Genomic DNA, 23,803 nt, shown 5'->3' with positions numbered 1-23,803 from the left:
GACTGATGAATATTTTTATGAATCTATATATATAAAGGAGAAAGTGTGTTGTGTTGTGTGTTGTGTGTTCCGTATAGGCTCCGAAACGGCTGGACGGATTTCAATGAAAATTTTAGGGAATCTCCGGATTGACCTGGCGAGTAATCCTGTAAAGTTTGGTGACGATCGGAGCACTCCTATTTTTGAACTGCAATACAGCTGTTATTTACTATGATGATATTCTATTGTTGGGTGTACATGGGTGTAGATAATGATCTTCACCCGCTCGAGAAGAGAATAGAAGAGAATGAATACGGAGAGAAATAAATGATTTAATATATTATGAGACTTAAATTAAAAATGTAATGATGTAAGTTTATTGTTTAAATAAAATAAAGCAAAATCTAGGCCGGCGAAGCGGGCTGGGTACGCTAGTAATATATATAAATAAAGATTAACACACAGACACTGAAAAAAATTCATGTTCATCACACACACACATGTTCGAACCCACACGGACTCAGAAAGCAGGATCGCTGCACACTGCGCCAGTCGGCCGTCAAAAAAAAAGGTTTTATTTTTTTAATTTTAAATTTGTTGTGTTATCTTTGCTTGGTAATCCCTTAGCAATTTGTGGTTAAAGTTTTCGTTTTTGTATGACTAAGTTGTGGAAACTTAATAGGCTTATGTGATAAAATAATACGGCGATACTCTTGTGTTTAATAGGACGGTTTGGTTTTTCTTAAAAGGCTAAATAACATCTATAATTTTAATAATATATCATGCAATTCCGCAACGCCTGCTTCTATCCAAATTACATAGCATTTATTAAAGATCTTTTACCAAATCATTTGAAATAGCGTTTAAATTAAGATTACCAGCATCCAAATCGTTTTGAAGTTTTTTCAGTTTATCTTTAAATCTATCATCCAATTGCTCACCGCCTTTTTCCTCCATCATCCTATTTAGTATATTTTTTACATTTGTTAGATTACCACTATCTTTGACACTCGCTTCGTTTGGTACATCAAGAACTGTTGCATTATTATCAGCAATGTATTTGTCTAAATAAGCAAAGTTTTCGTTTCCAAAAGCGCAGGTCTTTACTGCTTTTACTAACCCAGCAGCTTCGTCTTCTATGGACTTTATGACTTCTATAAGACAAGCTTCATGCATCGCTCCATGGGCCATTAGTTTTGTTAAATCGACAACGCCGCTTATAAGTTTTTCTGATATTTCCATCATCACTGATTTTAATAGCGGCGACTGTGAAAGAAATATTATAATATTAATACAACATACAACATGTGATAAGTAAAATTATTGTTCCAAATTTATTATCATTTTTACAACACGCTATCCAACACCTTAGGGTTGTGAAGGGATGGTACTTAATGACTCTATAACCTGTTAGGGAGTATGGTATGGTTATGAAACCCTAATTGGTTTCTACGCTACATCGCAACGGAACACTAAATCGCTTAGCGGTACGTCTTTGTCGGTAGGGTGGTAACTAGCCACGGCCAAAGCCAGACCAGACCAGAGCAAATTCAGAAATTATAAATTCCCAAATTGCCCCCGCCGGAAATCGAACCCGACCCGGGTTCCTACTTCAATTCATAGGGCTCACCGTTGAACTCGGGAGGTCGTCAAAACCTTTATATTTTATAGAGACACCAGAGGATTTACTTTAATCGCTAAAATCAGTATTATTAACGATTTGCCAGTGTATTTGACGTCAAAAATGTGAAATTAATACTGCTTTAATCGATGGTAGTAAGCCCCTGATTTATAATTAAAATATAATTCTGGTATGTTTTTAAATAGTGACTTATATAATCCCTTGAGGCTACCACGAAAATAATACGCTTGATTTTGTAGGACAATAAATATTTTTGCGTTTTGGCTAAATAAAAGCGTTTCTAAATTGTTATGTAAATTCGAATGCATTAATAGAGGTGGTAAAACTTTATTGACAAAACAAATGGCTCCTAGCAATCACTTTAATAGACGGCCTTCGTGGAAACACTCAAACGCCAAAATGTGTGTGCAAAGGCAAGGACAAACCACAGCGTCAAACCTGCGTCCAATATTGCGTCCTGTGTGACACCATAAAACCACCCCCCACCAACCGCCCCTTTAAGCAATATTCTTATGATTAGTGTCCTGTGTCTGGACACAGGTTGAAAGTTGCTTTGTAGCTTTCGTTTAAGTTTCTTTTAATTCCACTACAATTTAGCCCTTGACTGCAATCTCACCCGATGGTAAATGATTATGTAGCCTAAGATGGTAGGGGGCTAACTTATTGTAACTAATACCCGGGTATTATATACAAAATATCCGTTTTCACTAAACGTAGGAAACGCCTAAATCGAATGTTCAATGATTAAGACGATGTATACAGAAAAAAAATGCACCAACTCTTAGGTGATAGCTAATGCTCTGTGCTCAAAGGTAAATCCTTAGATAAGGAGCTACTTATTTAGGCATCGCCTTGTTTGTCGTTAGTGAAAACAGGTATAATAGTTATAAGCCATACGCATAACCGGTTTCGACAAGACATCGTGCTAGAATCTTAAATCGCTTGGTTAAATAACGAAAATCTTGCTTAGACTCGCGCTTCTTCTCAGACGATGTTGACTGGTCCATTGAAGAAGCAAACTAAACACCACGGTTTGGCCTCGCCTTAAATTTTGTACAGCGGAAAACCATTTAGTAAGATGGTCAATTATCTTTTTCTTGCTGTGAAGAACTGTGATTTGAAAATAGAACATGTTGTTTAACCAAATGAATACTCAGCACCTTAAGAATTTTCTAAGAAACCTGCAACCCAGTAAGACCAGCGCAGGCGGTCTAACGCTGTACCTATATCCGTGTGTCTTAAGAGAAAAGAGGTCTGGCACTTGTTGAATCTGTTCAATTTATGGGTAGTTGGCATTATAATCTAAAAGAGTAACATTATTATAACTTTAACAATCAAGATTTTTAGCTAAGATTTTGGTGGCTAATAAATATTTCTTAAATATAGTTCAACGGGTACATTCAACTATAATTTTTTTGGATGTGTCAATATTTCGACCCAGTTGCATGGATCGTGGTCACGACGGGACTCAATGTTATCGTGTTATGTACCCGTTGAACTATATTTAAGAAGAGTAACATTCATCCGCGTGTTTAAAGATATTCACAATTTTTCAAATTCTTCAGGTTCTTACTAAAGACTTATGTATAAAGTCCTTCATTCGCTTAGATACGGTCGCTTTTGTGCCGTGCCGTCATGGCACGTGCCGCATTTTGTCAAAGGTGCCGCTGCGCTATCAAATGACAAGGAATAAAATTTTCGCCTTATTCTACGTTTGTAGAAAAAAACGACACTTATTGTTAGTAAAAAAGGGATTGTTTGATTTATTGAAAGTCAACTGTCAAACTTTTTCTTAGAAACACTAAAATGTTGACTATAGCTAACTTCATGGTGTCAGTTTTTTGTGACGGTGTGCGCGTGCATCGTAAAAATTTACTTTCACCATTTTTCCCTAGCGCACCAAAAGAAGTATAACGTCAAAAACATAAATGTAAAATGCCAAATTCTCCTGACGGTGTACCAACACTACGAAATTGAACAGACTATACCTACATACTTAGGTGTGAAGTTTTTTTTTCTTTTTGTTTATTCAATATCCAAATCACTTGTGTAAATATAGTAGGTACACTTGAATTTTATATCATTGTTCTTAGATTAATAGTTTTAAATTTGAGTACTGTGTCAACAGCTGAGGTGTCCGAGTGGTTAAGGAGTTGGACTTGAAATCCAATGGGTTATACCCGCGCAGGTTCGAATCCTGTCCTCAGCGGACTTTTTTTCTTCTTTCCTTTTCGTTTTTCTTCTTAGTTTCCTAATCCTAAGGTTGCCTGGCAGAGATCGCTATTTAGCGATAAGGCCACCTGATGTATCCGACATTCTTGAAGTGTTTGTTATTTTTATTGTTTTTCTGAACTTGATTTGGTGTACAAATAAAGAGCATAAATATATAAATAAATAAAATTACAAACAAAAACACTGAATACACCTCAATCTCAATACTCTATAAACTTTTTTTCCCTTCTGTTTATTATTGCATATTAAACTAAAGAAATACATTGATATGTGTGAACAGTTGTTTACTAGATTTTTGTGGATACCTTAATAGTAATTGTCGATAAAGGGCCAGGCTAATAAAAAACAAAACCCCTTTATAATATTATTTTCAATTTTGATGAAAGAAATAAACGATATTAATATTATTATAATGTATTTTTTCTATTCGAAAGTATATGTACATACATGATACATACATAAATACGGATATATTTTTTTATTTGAGTAACAATCATAGTTAGCATAACTATATAGCGTTAAGGCCGCCAAATTGTACCTTCTACTTTCTTTTCTCCTTCTTCTAAAACTCTGTTGTATTTGTATATCTGTGAATTTTTTCTGTGGATTTATTTGTATCTCTGTGAATTTACAGTGTCAAACCTTTTTTTTGAAAAACTAAAATGTCGACTATAGCTAACTTCAGGGTGTCGGTTTTTTGTGACGGTGTGCGCGCGCATCGTAAGAAGTGAGCTGGCGGACGATGTATTCCCCTCTCACTCGTTTACGCACCTACCTTCATCGTGTTAAAATCGTGTACCTAATTATGTGCGCGCGCATTTTGTTACATCGTATAATTTCACTTGAAGAAGTATAACGCCAATAAAAGTGTATCAATTCGTTCAATAATATTATAGAGAGCTTCACAAAACTTACTACATAATTTTGCTTCTTACAAAAGACTAAGCTCGGTTCGCTTAATAGCGAAACTCGGTCGTCATTCTCCAATAGAACGAGTGATGGTCGGAATATCTTTACGTGATATCATATCAGAAATAACGAGATGTATAGACGAACCATAATTAGCGACATAGCTCATTAAGGCCAAAGAAGTGGAAAGGGCTAGTCCGCACTGTGGAAAAATACACGCGATTTTTAATCTCATAACTTACTCGTATTATCCGCGTACGGTGTTCTACTCGTACCAATGTGAATAAATTGCCTCGTAATTTTTGTCAGTTTTTATGGAGTTCACGGTATAGACGCACGTCTTAAATTAACAGCAAAATATTTGCACAAATCTAATCCGCACCGCACCACGTGAAAGATTTTCTCCCGCGCAAATTTGCGATTTGCGTTTAGATTAGATTGTGGATAGCGGGTGCTGCAATACAGAATTTAGAAAAACAATGCGCGAATTTTATTGCGTACATAAGTAGATATCCACGCGTGAGTTTTTATTTGTCATTTTGTTTGTTCAATATTCATTTCACTTGTGTAAATGAAGTAGGTAGGTGCACTGTCGAATATTATTTTATGCTAAGAGGTTTAATTAATGGTTTATATTTGAGTACATTGTCAACAGCTGAGGTGTCCGAGTGGTTAAGGAGTTGGACTTGAAATCCAATGGGTTATACCCGCGCAGGTTCGAATCCTGTCCTCAGCGGACTTTTTAAACAATTTTATTTTGCAGGTTTATATTCTACAGCGTAGCTATGAAACTTTCGATTCCAAGTTCAATAATAATCGATAATAATAGATACCAAGGGGTGAGTCAGAGTTAAAATCCGAATGGACAAATAATGAGTTATCTAATGTCACAGCAGCGCTGGTGGAAACCTTGTTTATTATGGACGGCGAAAAAACTCTGTTTGGCATCTCCAAACAAACTTTACCAGTACCTTTAGCAATGTGAATTGGCAGCATCCAAATCTCAAACTAAAACTAATGCTCGAAGTGTTTGAACGCTTCAACCTTTAACTTAAGATTTTGATGCTTCAAGTTTTGGATAATTTCTAATTTAAGTAACAGTTACTTAGCGATCTCCACCGTTTTCGTCAGTCTAACGTTCTTGCGTGGATATACGAGTAAGTAAAATAGGTATACACACGAGAGTTTTTGTTTGTCGTTTTGTAGCACTTGTGTAAATAAAGAAGCTAAGTTACTTGTCTAATATAGTTTTAATGCTATGAAGTTAAATAAATGGTTTTAAATTTGAATATTATTGTCAACAGCTGAGGTGTCCGAGTGGTTAAGGAGTTGGACTTGAAATCCAATGGGTTATACCCGCGCAGGTTCGAATCCTGTCCTCAGCGGACTTTTTAAAGAATTTAATTTTTGAGAAATCATTTCACACGCGAAATAGTTGCATAATTTCAATTGCCAAGAACGGGTTTAACCCCTGTCACACAATTTGAACTTCTTGGAGCTAATAATAGCTTAAAATGCTCATCATTTTAAGCTAATACTTACTTATTACTTTGGTGAAGGGAAACATTGTGAGGAAGCCAGTCTGCGTCAGCTATAGCCCTTCTCATTATAAGATAAACCCCATGCTCTTTAGTAGGCTGGCAAAGGTTTGATATCGATAAATGATTTTTGAGATTTGAATACAAACATACACAATGAGCGAATACTACTTACTGATACCAGCCTCTTATATTAGTGTTTCTTCAACAGTAATAATAAACTCCCAAGAGTAATAGGTGCATTCACCAAGAAGAAAAATAATTAATACGCCCTAACCACTCGTGTTCAAATAAATAATTACAGTTCCCACGTAAATCTTTCGTTATGTTAGAACAAGATTGATTCACCTACTCACTGATTATACCGATTCTACCGCAGTTACATAAACTGTGTGCCAAGTATGTATTTTGTACCTGCTTTTACTTAATTGATCGCGTTTTGTTTTATTCTACTGTAGTGGTATACAATACAAGTAATACAAGTAATAGTTAGCCCTTGACTGGAAAGTCACCTGGGGGTAAGTAGTGTTAAAGGGCCCTAACACGGTGCTTTTAAGAACCATAAGTCTCTGACAGATACTGACTTCCAGCGATGGACTCACCTCATCATTGCTTTCGGGCATGATTTTCGCCAAGCGCTGGCCTATATTTTACAAAAAAAAAAAAATTAAGGATATTTACCACATATTATTGATACTACTACTACTACTACAACTACTAGGACTTCGGCTTCACTTTCGGCAGCTGAGTTCGAATCCCAGCGCGCAATTCTAACTTTTCGTTATCATTTTAAGCAATTAAAATATCACTTGCTTAAACGGTGATTGCTTGATCGTGAGAAAACCTGCATGCCTGAGAGTTCTCCATAATGTTATCAATGGCGTTTGGAGTTCACCCGCACTGAGCCCTACTGGTCTGGACTTCATCATAGTGTTGGCTAACCGCAACATGTTATTCATTTTGGGAATCCAAACAGTGTTTTTAATGGTACCTGTTTGTGTGAATAAAGTATAAACAAGACGTATGTAATTTATCGAGCCTCTACGGCCGGTTAGCGCAGTTTGCAGCGACCCTGCTCTGAGTCCAAGGCCGTGGGTTCGATTCCCACAACTGGAAAATGCTTGTGTGACGTGCATGAATGTTTTTCAGTGTCTGGGTGTTTATATGTATATTCCAAGTATTTGTGTATATTATTCATAAGTTTATATTCATAAGTCATCTTAGTACCCATAACACAAGTTACGCTTACTTTGGGGCTAGATGACGATGTGGGTATTGTCATAGTATATTGGATGAATGAATGAATACACTTTTATTGTACACCAAAGAAAAAAATAGTTACAGAGATATAAATATATATAAAGAAAGTACAATTTGGTGGCCTTATCGCTACATAGCGATTTCTTCCAGGCAACCAATGGCGTAAAAGGAAAAAACATAGAAAAGAGGTAGGTGGTGCAATAAATAACATTTAAAATTATACAAATATATAAATAACATATATATATATATATATATATATATTTATTTTTATATGAATTATTATTCATTATTATTATAAAATATTTACTTTATATGTACTTTTATTTAAATACTAGGTTTGCCTGCGGATTCGCCCGCGTAAATTACCGGACTCAGCGTACTGTTAAATAGTCCACACCTACCTCAATCAATCAGATACTAAAAGTAAAGTTTTTCCAATCGTACAGGTTGTGTATACCAAATATACAAAAATGGTATTTCAACATATTTAAACAAACGACTGAGGTGTGGGCGAATATAGATCTGTTCTTGCTCTTGGAGCTTTTATAATCTACTATTTGAAAACTTCAATCACGTTAATATTGCAAATCGCAAATGACCGTCCCGGGGACCTACTCCCATAAGACAGATAATTGTTTGGCCTTGAGTTATTAATTCGTGGAGCTTTTAGTATCAGTCCACGTTAGCAAAATGTCGTGGATCTGAGGCCCAGTTTATTATCACCTCCGTGGATTGAATTAACGTAGAGAAAGCTTTGAAGCCCGTCAAAGCTTCCCCACACTTAAATTTCATACAAATTTCTTCCCTTTTTCAGCTTTTTAAATTAGGGGATACATTATTTTTACAGGGGACCATTGATCGTAGATGTACGTCGATATCGGTTAGTTTCTCAACTTTTCCTTTTATATAAACAAGATGTGCAAAATATTTCGCCATTCTCTATCTCAATCTGATGTTAAAGACTTTATAGTTCGCACTTTTAACAAAGCATAATATATATTCTTAAAAAACAATCTATCGAGAGCTGTAAAATATTAATTTTACGCGATCGAAAAACTCATATATTCCCCGCCTGACAACGGGCGGATATGAGTAATTCGGTACGTAAGAAGTTTTCAAACAATTTTACTTTGGTTATTTAGTTTTTATATGTTGTTCTGGCTATCGTCAGAGTTTGTGGAAAATGTTTCACTTGTACTTATTTTAAAGCTTTTCCGCGAACATTGTATACTTTATGGAGTAAATCGTTTTTATAGATCATCTATGAGGTTTACGCGAATAATTTAGGAATTATCATTAAACTCTTGTGTGATAGTAAAGTGTAAAAAATCTTTCCTCAGACAATATTTGTATTTCTCTAAAAAATTGATAACTCCAAAAAAATAATAATCAAAAATTGAAAATTTATGCGAAAATAAAAATTACGCAATTTTCAAACTTTTGTGGTAACTTCACGATACCGCGTCGCAAGAACATAGTCGTGCATGCTATCAGTGGCGTGCATAGAGAATATGCACAGGGTATGCAAATTATATAAAATTAAGTAAATCTCCAGTACGAGCTATAAATACTTAAGGGTAAGCTTTTTATAACTTTAACAAAGCCTATACTTAAGTTTTTTATAACTCGTACTGGAAATTTTCTTCATTTTATGTCATCTGCATACCCTGTGCATACCCTCTATGCTCGCCACTGCATGCTATATTATATATTCATAGGTGGTAAAAAAAAATTTTTCTTTGAGTTACATTCGGAAAAATTCAGTGACTTGATTTGATTTGAAAAGGAGTAAACTTCTTTAAAATTTAATACGTTTGACTTTTATTAATTTCGATTTCGTAAACGATTTTTTGAAGACGCTGGATATAGTGAACAAGAACCGCACCTCGATTCGCGTTGATCAATGTTTTGATGTGTGCTAAAAATGTAAGTTTTATCAAGATTTTGTGTAGAAGATACGGTCTGGTTCGCTACTTTACACTGCATTTTACTATCCTCATAAGTGAACGGTTGTTAATGTTAATTTTTAACACCTCTACGATCTGTAGCGAGTAGAGCAGTAAGGTGGTTTTTTTTAATGCATTCAAAATAACCCCTTACTGTTCCATTCGTCTACCTGAAGAGAGTAAAACTTCTGTACTTACCTATCTATTCTGAGAAATAGGAACTTATTTATCTGAATAGATAGGTAAGTCATTGAGTATATAGTTAACTATACTTACTTAATTATTTATTTCGGAACATAACTAAATATTGTGGAATCCTCACCCTCCGCGTCCGACTCGCCTTTGACTTAGTTTTGGTTTTCTAATGTGTCGCAGAAAATCAAAAAGCACACAAATAACGAATATCTCTACGCTACGGCCACGGCTATATTATAAGAAGATTCGCTACGTCCCGATAAGACTAAAGCCAAAAACTTTGTTTTATCGGTAGTAATTCCTGCTCTCTGTAATGTACATCGTGCAACGCGAGACGGTCGCGAAGCTGCACACATCAAATGTAATTTGGAACCCAAAAATTGCGTTGAGCAATTTTTAGTGAACAAAAATCATGGCATTTGCGTCACTGTCGCTGAACGCTTTCTATGAGCTATATACAGGTTTAAATAAAAAATACCAGAACGCTCTCAGTCTGTAATTGTATACATTAAAGCCAACAAATGTTGTTCTACGACTTTCAAAATTCAGTATTATTTTATTTCATACAAAAAAACAAATGTTATTTCTGTAAAATGACATTACACTGTGAAACCAAATACATGTGATTGGACAACGTCGCATAGTCGGTTTATGTCTATTTTCAATCTATCCGTAATCTATAGATTTATTACTTAGTAACTTTGTCATTGCCTAAAATATCCATACAATTTTTACTTATAACAATTTGGCTAAGCAACTTATCGACAGATTACGGATAGATTGAAAACTTATAGAAAGCGGACTTTAGAGTCCGCACGATAGATACGAGGTTCGCAAGCTGTTGCCAATGTTACACAGAGTACTTAACAACAAGTAGAGCATCTGTGTAAAATATTTCACAAACTATCGAGCTAAAAAAAGTCGAAGAACAAAAGTTGTTAGTTTTAATGTAAACAACTACAGGCTGATAGCTTTCTGGTAATTTTTATTCCACCCTGTTTATATATTGTGAACTTATGGGTTTAGTTTTTTACTAAATTGTCCTTAAATAGTACGCATGTTTTTTTTTTTATCGCAATGAAGTTCGTGAGGTTGGCCACACTCAGCGGGCAAAACTGAACTCTGTTCACAGGAAAACATCAAACGGTGTGAACGTATTTTGTCTTTCAATTCTATTACACTTTGTATAACGCAATATGGAGTGAATTTAACCGCGTAAATTCACCGCCTGAACTCATTATTGTATTGATTTTTACTTCGAATTAGGTAAGTTGCGAAGTGTGGCCATCACACTAATCGCTACAACGCGACATAATCTGTGCGGTATAATGTGGCCGTAGCGTAGTCCCACCTCACCTTCGAAATGACGCATTTGACGACCTTCTTCAAAGAGTCGTGATCGTGCCCGCAGACTTTTAGCAGCCCATAAATCTCCTTCTTTTGTTCGTACAGCTGGAAATTTATATTTTATTGGTCTACACTCCGTGCATTAAACCTATTTCAAATCACATGGAGATGTCATACTTAATTTCGGTTTGTTACTAAATACTTGCTTCCTCGTTGAGTAACGCCCGAAGATCAATCAATTTAATCAATTTTAATTTAAAATCAGCAGATGGTGGTTCGAACCAAGAATTGAATTGAGAGATCTTATCAGATCTTATCAGATCTGACTAACCGTTTGTTCGAGAAACCCTAAAGTGGAGTGGTTTTTGATGATTAAATATTTATCATATAAACGGTTTCTGTACGTTCTTAGTTCTGTGATATACTCATTAGTCGTTATACATACTCCTGGGCTGATAATGATGAAGAATTTGCGATACATAAAACTTACTGGTTTAACACTCAGTTTGATCATATTTTTCAGCGTGACAACTTTATGGACAGCTTGCGCTGGGTCCTGCCCTATCAGGGCGTAGCCACATATAACCATCTGGTGTAACGCCTTTTCTGCTAGTGTTGAGGTTTCGTTTTGCTTCTTTGTTAAGCATGCGTCCACCTGAAAGATAAAAAATCTTATTTCAAACTGTTTAAATCGTCAACGTGAGTTACCAAAATCCTCTTTGGGAATTTTAAAAACCTTCAGTTCAGCAGAATCTCTTGAACTAACTTATTAGTTTATTTAACCCTAAATCCTCCTAACATTTACTCCTATTATTGGAGTATTATGTACTATAATTTGAGTTATGCCAGATATTTTATTAAATTGATTAGCATTTTAACAAATGTGCTGATAATTCTTATTTAATTGATAAATAGAATTGAAGAAATAATTTTGACCATTTTCACAGCCAATGCTCATGGCATTGCGCCGGTGGGTATTTTATAGAAATACGGGTCCATTTTCGATACAATTTTGTCGAGGGCCTCGATTTTGGACGTCATTCGGACGAGGACCCTCACCACGGTCACGGAGGCGTTTGGACTATACTAAAAAGTCAAATTAACGTCCAACTGAGACGAGGTACGAGGTACCTATTTCATGTTCCCCAGGAAGACACGTTAATTATATCCCCTGTCATTTTTGTCTCCTGCCTATTCAAGCCGCGCAGGTGGTAATCGGCAAGTGTCCTACCGAAGAAGAAAACACTTCAGTACTGTATGGACTCGATACCTCCCGGTGTATTATTCTTTATCACATTATTACTGTATTAAGCAAATCATCAGTACCTCTTTCTCACCATGGCTCTTCATGGAGTCCAAGGTCCCTTGTATATCGAGTAACTTATCTTGAATATGCTGCGTGCCATTTTGCAGAAGCAGTTTAATCTTTATAAGCACCATCTCCACTGACCTTGAATTCAACGGATTCATACAAAAATCTTTATAGAGTACTTTTTTTTTGTTTACGGGGGGAGAATCTTTAAAGATACCCTACCTCTGGGAAGGTCGGGTTATGTGGGATTTTTACCCACTAAAACTCCCTTGGTATGTAGAGCTCGTCCTGGGAGAAAATATTCCCCCGACCTCATGTGCCTCTTCGCATGGAGCTAAGCTCTAGAGTTCCTGATGCTTTTTACGAATAGTTCTGGTGTTTTTTCCAAAACAAAAGGGTGTCGAAAAATGATTTGCTTAACTCCGATAGCAGATCGTTTTTGAGTGATATATACATATTCAACTGCATCATCACTTCCACCCAGGTGAGATTTTAGTCAAGGGCCTAACTTGTAGAGGAATAAAAAATAAACTATTAGAAAGATCTACAAAAACTAAACGTCTGTTTCGAAATTTTATGTTTTCTTCTTTCGTATGTCAAATTACTGATGACAGAAAGAGAAAAACTTTGCCTATTTTTCCTTGAAAAAATTCCGGATAAATGTCCGTTTATCGTACTTAGTAGGTAAATGCTACATAATACAACGCTAAGAAGTGGATTATTACTTATTAATGTGGTTTTAATGAACTAGTCTTCACCGTCTATGTTTATGACAAAGGAAAGCGTTTACCTTTCTAGATCCACCTGGAACTTCCTCTCTACACTCTGAAGCAGGTCTTCGCCAAGCTTTTCTGTTATTTCGTCCTCCAGTACCTTGTCGACGTCATCTTTAACCACGTGTTGAGCATCCACCCACTTTTTACATATGTTATTTAATTTTAAAACAAGACAAATTTAATTTACTTTTATATTGTGTGCATTTGGCGTTACTAAATACTTTGGTGTTAAAAAGCTCTTATAATTTAGTAGTTAGGATTGCTTCCTGACCGCCTCCCTTTGGGGGGTTATCCGCAGCACGCACTTCTCAACCACTGGCCTCAAACTCTACACCGATCTTTAGATGAAATCTAACACTTAAATAGCTTCCGTGGAGACAAGGATACTTTCTATCCTGGGCAAACACAAGCGTTTCTGCGGTAGTTTAAAAAAAAACTCTTATGCCGTGCTCAGGTAAAAACCTAAAGACGTAGAATTTTAGCATAAGAAATAGCTTGCATTGTGGATACGACAATAGAATATTTTTGAAGTGAGACTTCTTTATCGTCGTATGGGAGGAATTTTATAGCAATGTAAAATTACGTATTCTGTTACGCACCATCTTGTAACGTTTTTCTGTTACGCGCCATATTCATTTCAAGTCACATTTTCCGTTACGCGCCATATTTATTTCTAATACATGCAAAACGTGGGTGTTGTTATGGTGTTTTTTTTTAATACGACTGTTAATCTTCTGTTAACATCAATTAATTGTAATAATAAAATAAAATAAAAATGATGACATAAAGAAGTTTCACTTCTTATGTGGGTACACTAATACACGCATTTTTTTATACCGTAAACAAGCGATACTGATTATTTTTCTGGGATCAAAAGTATCCTGTATATCCATCTTCAGGATGAGAGCAATATATTATGAAAAAAAAAACAAACGCATATGAAGTCGTGGGTAACAAGGAGGTAACAGCCAGTTCGTTAAATTTTACTAATCGGTCTTGTTATTCTAATGTCATTCAATGAAAGAATAAAATAAAACTTTGAAATTGTGTTATTAGTGCCACACTCGCTGGCACAAACACCACCAATTAGTGAAACTAATGTCACTGTCGACCGAAAGGTTTTCTTTGTAAATTATAAAGGTCAATGTAAGATTGTTTGTTACACTTTCACGCAAAAACTACTTAACCGATCCTCATGAAACTTTGCACACATATTCTTGGAAGTGTTAGCAGTAATATAGGATACTTTTTATCCCGACATTAGGCTCGGTTCCTTTGGTAGAGGCGATGAGTGTTTGACGATTTTACACCATAACCGACAAATTATAACCGATTTAAATAATTATTTTTGTACTATAGAGGTTATAATATGTGTTTAATTTAGCCCAAACTGTGGTTGGAGATAGAGGACAGAACTCCTCAGCGGACAGCAGGAAACCCCTCATTTAAGGCTTAGCGATACTGAATACTTTAATTTTTTTTAGATCTACAACTAAATTTAATGCTACATTAAATGACAAAATCAAACGCAGACGAAGTCGCGGACAATAGCTAGTAAATTTATGAAAATCCATAATAAAATTATAAATACATAGTAAACTCATATCTGACGTGTATGAACATTTGATATGTTTAATAGGTTTTATTTAAATTTCGAAGTGGCTTTAAAATAGAAAGCTGTTTATTGCAAAAAAAAGTACAAATGAACAATGGAATGGTCGTACGTTGTAATTGATTTTGGAAACTAATTGTACTTTTTGGACAAAACGAGTTGAAGTGAAATGTTTAAGAAAATCACTATTAGGTTATAGGTACGTACTTATATTTGCCAAAACAAAAGTCAAACATCCAATCTACCTTTCAGTGACAAGAAAAATTATAGGAAACTATCAAAAATAGTTACTCGCCAATAAAAAAGTGATAAAACACAGTGGATTCCTGACGCGCCAGAATCTCATCTCAGAACTCCGATCGAAGTCGCACAAATTTCTCAATATCAAAGGATATAAATAACTACTCCTAGCCCGAAATAGCGGCGCGCTTAACCCGTATCGAATGATAGGCAACTGTTTACGATATTACACGCTGTAAAATCATATTTTATGTGTATTGAAGTGATTTTGTACGAACACAGAATTCTTATCGTTTTTGAATTGAGGAATTACGAAGTTGTATTGAAACTTTGTTGTATTTTGCGTCGAAAGATTATTACGTTCTTAAACAATCGTTATGGCGGAATGCGAAGAAACATTTGCCTTAATATCCTCAATCCCGAGATTCCCTGACCGGGGTCAGTGAGTACAAGCTCTAGGCAGACCTCTCTTATGCAAGATGGGTCAGGTATCATAGAATATTAAGAAACCTTCCCCTGAATAGACTTACCTGATTAGGTTACACGCGATAACGATTGAAGTAACCATTATAATGACACTATTACTTCAATATTTATGGGGTATTTATGATTACGCATCTCACGACAGACTTGCGACAGGTTTCGCGATCTCTGCTGTCAAACGTCACTTTTGCATACAATAAAAATACAAAAGTAAAGTTTGAGCAAAATTTAAAATAAGGTAATTTAAATGATGTAACAGGTAGATAGATAGATAGGTAAAGTCTTTATTGCACAAATTAAAAGTGAAAACAAGAAATAACAAAACATAAAAAAATATATACAAGATGGGCAAAAGCGGTCTTATCGCTTTAAGCGATCTCCTCCAGACAACCCTTTATGGTAGAGAATTAGGTTAGGGAAAACGGGATAGTGCAACCAGTGATACAATTAAGTTAAATATAATTATAATATATACATACATATAAATATATAATATATAAATATATATATATATAAAAGAACATACATACACTATATCATATTAGATAAATAAAATTCTTTTAGTCGATTTTTAAATATGTTTACTGTCTGTGACTATCTTATATCTCTCGGCAATTCATTCCACAGATTTACCACTTTTACAGTAAATGAATTACCATAAGCCATCGAACGACTGGCAGAAACGTGCAACCTGTTATCATCTTTAGCCCGTAAAAAGCTCTGAACGTTGCTACCAAGAAAGTTGAATCGCTCTTTTAAATACGGTGTAGTTTGAGGATAATATAAAATAATGAATAAGGTAATGCAGTAAGTGGATGTATGTGCGTACGTATATTGATTCATAGCCGTCTAATGTTTAAATCCCTACCTATTCCCTACTAATATTATAAATGCGAAAGTGTTGTCTTTGCTTAACGCTAACTAAGCCACCAATCTACTTTATTTTTGGCATAGAGTTAGATGAAAGGACGGAGAGTAGCATAGACAAGAACAAGAAACTCGCACGAAGCGATTTGCATTTTCTGTTCTTATACGCATGGCTGGGGTTTGAAACGCCCTTTCGAGTTCTGTGTTTCCTAATTCTTACAACCTGGGTTTCATTAAAACAAGAGTGAATAGGCATCTTCTAAGCAAGCGGGTCCTATATAAGTTGCTATAATTCGCCACATGTACACTTTCCATCAGGCGAGATTAAGGTCAAGCGATAGTCTATTAAAGATAAATAAAAAAAAAAAAGTGGTTGACAGCAAGTTGTTTATACTTAATCTAACTACAGGGTTCAGGGTTTAGTTATAATATCAAAAGCCTTCATAACTTCGAACTTCATCGTCGGACTTTAATATTTTTCACAGTTCAACACATAATCTTCAACTCTATTAACATTTTTTTAACTATACATTGATCCGAATACCCTTTATTGCTAAATTAAATTAAAACATAACAGCACATTTTGACAAACGCGATAAAATCACGCGGCGATCTGTTTCACTCATTCTTGCTCGTCAACTTGGCGCATCTTTTTGAGCACTTGCACGATCGGCGACCCACCTTCTTCTCCGTGTCACCTCGGGACATCTGCGAACAAATCAATTCTATGAAAAAGAATACACTTCAACAAACAACAATTATAAACATTTCAATAATTATTACTAAGTATTCTGTCAAGCACGGACAAAACGCACATCTCTATGGAAAGGTCAAAAGGGCATTAGAAAACGGGGTCGACCAAAGGTACGATGGGCAGATGAATTAGAGAGTGTGGCTGGCGAGAACTGGCTTGAAAGAGAGCTAAACAGAGCTGAGTGGCAGACAATGGAGGAGGCCTTTACCCACAAGGGGTCCTTGGTTTCATAACTCAATTTGTCAAAAAAAAAATTTTTTTATTAACGTAACAAATTTGCAAAAGCTTATATTCTTATCTATTTTTATATTTATTTTTGTTTATATTTTAAATCAAGGAATAATAAAAGGCTTTTTTTATTTTATTTCATTTATTATTCTGTCACGTACGATGTTTCAATCTAGTGCTCGCTACCGCAACAGTCGCGCGAGGACAGCTTCTAAGCAAGACGTAATCGATAAGAAAGCTTGGGTGTAAATTATAATTTTAAATGACATTGTGAGATGTTGCTAACAAAAAAAAACATCCGGCTAAGTTTGTTGTGGGCTTCTTCTTAGACCAGGACGCGTTTGGAACCCTCGTAGCTTTAGTTTTAAGTTTACGAATGTGGTTATCGCCATCATCTCACTACCGTGTAATTCTTATGTACGCATCAAAAGTGCCACCTATAAATAAATAAATAAATATACTACGACAATACACACATCGCCACCTAGCCCCAAAGTAAGCGTAGCTTGTGTTATGGGTACTAAGACGACTGATGAATATTTTTATGAATTATATATACATAAATACTTAGAAAATACATATAAACACCCAGACACTGAAAAACACTTAAAAAACTCATCACACAAACATTTTCCAGTTGTGGGAATCGAACCCACGGCCTTGGACTCAGAAAGCAGGGTCGTGCACGAAGCTTTCCGTACCATCATAGAAAGGATAAAAATGTATCTTCTCCCACAGCTGTATCAACTCACAGAGCACTGGCGCATGAGCAGTGGCGGAAATAATATCCAAACAACATAGGTGTAAAAATGAACGGGGGTAAACTTCTCCTATTCCATGTTCGTTACTGTGGACACGTTAATTATAGCTCCTGTCAGGGGATATAATCGGAGAATATAATTTTTGTCTCCTAGCCCTGCTTATAGCGACTGATTTGCTTTTGCCTTTTGAGGAGAACTTAGCTTCTTCATCATAATCTCTTAAGGTGTGTCATTGGTGTAAAAGACAAACCCTTCAGCATTCCAACGATCTACCATTCGTTGCCATTCCATCTTGTTACAGAGGGAGAATTCTCGGTACAACTTTCTCGGAAGCGTAAAAAAATCGTCAAACAGCGAACATTCTGGAAATCGGTTTCTAAAAGAGAAGCTAAGTCTTTTTTTAAGTCAGGTTAAAAGACTATTTCACTTACCGTACTGACTTGGCAGCAAATAGTACGACAAAGGTCATCCCTGTCGATTTTGTCGAGAAGAGTGTAGAACTGAAAAGAAGAAACAATCATTAACACTTCAAGCATGCAGCAATAACTAGTATGAAGGCATACAAAAGCAATAAATACTTAAGTATTTAGTACCCACCCCTAAAACCGTAGGCCTTTAGTTGAGCTGTGGTCCGTATTACTATTACGACAATACACACATCGCCATGTAGTCCCAAAGTAAGCGTAGCTTGTGTTATGGGTACTAAGATAACTGATAAATATTTTTATGAATAATATACATAAATACTTATAATATATAGATAAACACCCAGACACTGAATAACATTCATGTTCGTCAAATATTGTCTAGTTGTGGGAATGGAACCCACGGCCTTGGACTCAGAAAGCAGGGTCGCTGCCCACTGCGCCAATCGGCCGTCAAAACAATAAGCAATAAAGAGTCAAAAGATATATAATCTTCATCATCACAACTCTAACCGATTGACGTACACTGCTGGACATAGGTCTTTTGTAGGGAGTTACGAAATTCAAATTCTAGGCCGCTGGTTTCCAACGGCTCCTCGCGACTCTTCGTCGTCTGTCCACTTGGTTGAGTGTCGACCAACGCTGCGTTTACCGATGCGTGGTTGCCATTCCGGCACCTGGGAAACCCAACTTGAGCTATCAAGATTAGGAAATCATATTTACCTTTAGCTTTAAATCATAGAGTATCTCAACAATGATTTTTAACATTAACTCTGTAAATGCTACAGTTTTTTGGATCGCTCTGAAAGTAAACGTTGCTTCTTATAATTACTGATACTATGTCTACTTACCTACTTATTTATAATACCTCTTAATCCATAATTGTTAATCTTTTAAACTTTCCCAGTAAAACTAACGTTAGAATTCTTAAAAACGTTTGCAAGTAAATGTACATCCCACACAACAGCAATTTGACTTTGAGGGTGAAAAGGAAATATTTTATCGGTCTGCTATCTTTAAAAGGCCGCCATATTTGATTGAACTGATTTCTGTTAGCTACCATAGAACTTCTGGGAATAAACGGCATTGTCGTCATAACCAAACGCGTAATCAAAATTTTCTCTTTATCTTTTGGGAACAACTTCAAACAAAGTCCAAAATTCAAAAATTATCTATTTACTACATATTCAATGGCAAGATTCGACGCACTCATAACTAAGTGTCCCTTTACACGGGCCAATGGCCACAACCTCTAAACGGTAAGGTAAAGAAAACGTTGCAATTAGTGAAATGAACTTACTCGGCAGACACTAAATATAAATCGCATAAGCAACACATTGCCAGTTTTTTACCCTGCATCGCTTTCGTTTCATGGCATTGGTTTTGTGGGTCACCTAGGGGAAGATACTGAAAAAACGTAATAAATAAACACTTATTCACTAAGGAGAACAGCAGTATTATCCCAACTAATATTAAAAATGTGAATGTAAGTTTGTTTGTTACACTTTCACGCGAAATCTACAGAACAGATCTTCATGAAACTTTTTATACATATTCTTGGGAGGTATTAGAAATAACATAGTATACTTTTATTGAAAAACTAAGAAAAGATAAAAACATGTTCGTGAAAAAATCTCAAAATCTCATATATATGACTATAGGTGTAGACTATGTAGCAGTTCGCTGCCTCCCAAAACGCGGGCGACTACTCCATCTTTTATAACTCATCATGTTATCATGTAAGCAACAATGTTTTCTTTACATTTCAGTTAAATGTATGTTTTAAAATGAAAGAAAAACAAATGTAAAAAATAAAAAATATTGATTGGTATATTTTGAGATTGCAGTCTGCGTCTTACCACTAACTCCACTAGTAATTAAATAAAAAAAAAATCTTATTTATGTCCCTTGGTAAAACTAATAAAAGAGTATTAAAATATTCACATACCAACACAAACGTAGCAATCACCAGAAATATACTTGCCTTAATTAAGCAGTAAATTGGACAAAATGGTTCTGTGAAAGAGGGCTTTGTTAACTACTATAATTTATTAATCTTTTGATTAAAAAAACACGTATATGCTAGAAAGATTAATTCGACCTCAGGAAACTTCAAAACATCGTTACTCAAATACTCATTTCATCATTCTTCTTCTTTGTCGTTACACTCTTGACAGAGTGGTCGTGGTCATCATGAAGCGTCTTTGAGGGCAGATGTCACACATTTCATCATTATCATCCGACTATTATCACATTCAAATGATATTAACCGGGACTTATCGCTTATCGTGTTCTTAGAGGGGTGGAAGTACCTTGACATCATCAATTTCCTAAACACAGTGTGACATGTAAGCCAAGAGTTATGAATGTCAACTATTGACATTTTATTTCTATGAAATAAGTCGAATAAATTGGTAAAGACGATCTCCGGGGCTAGCATGCGCGCCACAAGATTATTTATCATCTATACCCGTTTCTCGTATTTTCTATATAAATAGGCGAGATAATGGAGATAAATCTCTCGTGGCGCGCATTTCACTCTACAGGTCATGCAAAATTATTTGTGAGTTATGACAAACAAGTTCAATAAGAACATCGCAACTTCTGTCTCAATCGAACATAACCTCGCGATCCACAGTTAGGTTTAAAGACATTTATTCTCAAAAGAAACAGTTTCACTTAATGAGAAATTAAAAATTAACATAAAGAAGTGGTAATATATTATCTAGTTTAGTGTGATACAAAAACAAAACAAGCACAAAAATACAAAAGGTGGCGCGTTTAAAATACAATGCTTTCTTAACTTGTTTTTAAATGATTTAAAAGATTTCTCGCAAAAAATCTCTTTGGGTAGACTATTGTATAGTAGTGCTCCCTCAACCTGTATAGTTTTACTGCCATACTTAGTTCTAGTCTTGGGTAATCTTTATTTATGCCTATTTCGTGTATTTAGATGTTGACCGTATAAATCACTACACCAACGAGTAATATAAGATACTAGCGGACCCCAGCGCCATCTTTCGGGCTGATTTGTGAATCTAAACCATCCAGGGTACCAATACCCAAACGCATACCAAAAAATTAATTCAAATCGGTCCAGCCGTTTAGGAGGAGTTCAGTGACATACACACGCACACAAGAAATATATATATATAAAGATGTACACTAAATTGTGAATTTTCATTTATAAAGTAACTTATACAACTACTGTAACTAGCACTGAAAAGGGCAGCGGGCGGCGCGGTTGTCAGTTCAGTTGGATGCTGAAGCAAACTGAAAATCAGCGCTAAGCATTGTAGAAATCTACAGCATAATAATAAATAATAATAAATAAATAAATATACTACGACAATACACACATCGCCATCTAGCCCCAAAGTAAGCGTAGCTTCTGTTATGGGTACTAAGATAGCTGTTGAATATTTTTATGAATATAATACATATAAATACTTATAATATACAGATAAATACCCAGACACTGAAAAACAATCATGTTCATCACACAAACATTTTCCAGTTGTGGGAATCGAACCCACGGCCTAGAACTCTCCCTAGGACGTAGGTCGCTGCCCACTGCGCCAGTAGGCCGTCAAATATGTCCGTCCGTCCGCCCGTCAATAATGCTGAGTTTGCGGCCAATTCATATATTAGGACCTACCAATGCATTAGTTTAAACAGTGTGTTAAAACACATTTAAAAATCGTGGTTACAATACGATTGATGAATTTCTTAACGGCAAGGTTGCTTGGAAGCAGGCTCCGCTCTCATCTCTCACAAGATAGAAAATATAAAATATTGTAAACTGTAAAATTATGTTGAAAAAGAGCTGAGAGAGAGATCTGCTGAGTTTTTTGCCGGCTCTTCTCGGTGGTATCCGCCTCCCAAACCGGTGCAGTACTACAGAGTCACTACAGACTGACATGACGTTTCAAAAGTGCTTATAAACTGGGCCTACTTGAAATAAATGAATTTTGAATACCCATATTGTTATGTCACCTATTACTGTATTGTTGTTTTTTGTAACTTTATTTAACATTAAAATTAAGCACGGCTATAAAGTGATTTTAATATTACAATAATTACAATACCTTTGGACCGTGGCGGTGAGAATATGGAACGAGCTGACTTCTGACTGCAGCCATTGGAGGAAAGTACCGGTCCACTCCAGATCTTACAAAACGCTGAAGCGAAAGGAAAAAGAATAAATCTTCGTCTCCCTTAACATAAATAATATATGTGCATTAAGAATAGAACCCGGGGTGAAAGCAGGACCAGGGGACTTACTATTTATGCTTATCACCATCATCACATTAAACCATTACTGACACACTGCAGAGCACGAGTCACCCACACATGGGAGGTGTTAATGCCGTAGTCCACCACGCTGGCCCAGTGGGGATTGGTTGACTTCACACTCCTTTGAGAACGTGTTCGAGAACTCTTGGGCATGGCGATTTCCTCACGGTGTTTTCCTTTACCGTTTAAACAATTGATATTTTAATTGCATAAAATACACATAACTTAGAAAAGTTAGTTAGCTGAAAAAGCTGGGATCCAAACTCGGCCCTCCGAAAGTGAGGCTGAGACTGTCACCGATTAATTCTTATACCAGTATTATATATATACTGTTGATGCTCTTTGATAAGAATTATATACTACTAGGTACTTTAATCAGGAACGTCAAGATCATAGAAAATTGTCTTTTAAATAATACAGCCTTATGCGATATATATCTGCACTCTCTCTCGTCCCATTCTAGGCCTCTGGATGAACTGAGGCCTTGAATGGGACGGGAGACACACTAATAAACGGGATAATCCCGTATAAATTCTCTTTTATTCGGAATTCGGAATTATTTCCTGTATTGTCATAACTTACGATGTCACTTCCACAAACGCCCTTCACACATGCGTTTTTGAGAGTTTCTTAGTCTAACCAATAGGATCACTTCGTCATAATGGACTAGCTGTTGAATGCAACTTCGTCCGCGATTAGTTTTTTATGAGAAATCCCACGGAAACCATACCTTTTGCTTAGCTGGGAAGTACCCTAAATATCATCCACGGTGCAAGCTATCTCAGTGTCAAAATTCGGTCAAGATCGGTTCAGTCTTTCAGCCGAACAAATAAACTAGCAAACAAACATAACAAAATTTCGCATTTATAATATTACATTACTTACGTACGTGAGCACCGATTTGCTAATACACTTTTTTAATTGTTGAGGCTGTATGCAGGGGTGCTTGGTCACATCTGTCAAATAAACCTCACTCCACTACTGCATACATTAGCTAC

At 35.8% G+C, this 23,803-nt stretch overlaps 2 protein-coding genes and 3 non-coding genes across 5 annotated transcripts in view; 4 read left to right on the top strand and 1 right to left on the bottom strand.

Annotated features, from left to right (window-relative positions):
- Positions 1–23,803, top strand: part of LOC120626898 — a 54,739-nt gene that overhangs the window by 16,929 nt on the left and 14,007 nt on the right. The window lies entirely within an intron of this gene.
- LOC120626900 lies at positions 703–15,179 on the bottom strand. Its single transcript, XM_039894688.1, has 6 exons — positions 15,047–15,179; positions 13,154–13,278; positions 12,378–12,501; positions 11,542–11,706; positions 11,061–11,156; positions 703–1,245 (listed from the first exon to the last, which is right to left on the bottom strand). Exons 1-6 carry the CDS (start codon positions 15,095–15,097, stop codon positions 808–810), a joined length of 999 nt encoding a protein of 332 aa, XP_039750622.1. The 5' UTR covers positions 15,098–15,179; the 3' UTR covers positions 703–807.
- Trnas-uga lies at positions 3,749–3,830 on the top strand. The gene has a single exon. It is a non-coding gene; the product is annotated as a tRNA-Ser (tRNA).
- Positions 5,417–5,498, top strand: Trnas-uga. The gene has a single exon. It is a non-coding gene; the product is annotated as a tRNA-Ser (tRNA).
- Positions 6,066–6,147, top strand: Trnas-uga. Its single transcript has one exon. It is a non-coding gene; the product is annotated as a tRNA-Ser (tRNA).

The sequence above is a fragment of the Pararge aegeria genome, chromosome 10 (genome assembly GCF_905163445.1).
Source record: "Pararge aegeria chromosome 10, ilParAegt1.1, whole genome shotgun sequence".
NCBI lineage: Eukaryota > Metazoa > Arthropoda > Insecta > Lepidoptera > Nymphalidae > Pararge > Pararge aegeria.
Note: the sequence above shows the minus strand (reverse complement) of the source record. Positions and strands in the feature narration are given on the sequence as shown.

Coding starts and splice junctions, on each gene's coding strand:
- LOC120626900 (XM_039894688.1), bottom strand. CDS start 15,097: ATGAGATTCTGGCGCGTCAGGAATCCACTGTGTTTTATCACTTTTTTA. Junction 12,502..13,153: donor TTCCAGGTGGATCTAGAAAG/GTAAACGCTTTC, acceptor GTTGAATTCAAG/GTCAGTGGAGATGGTGCTTA. Junction 1,246..11,060: donor TCAAATGCGTCATTTCGAAG/GTGAGGTGGGAC, acceptor TTTCTTTCACAG/TCGCCGCTATTAAAATCAGT.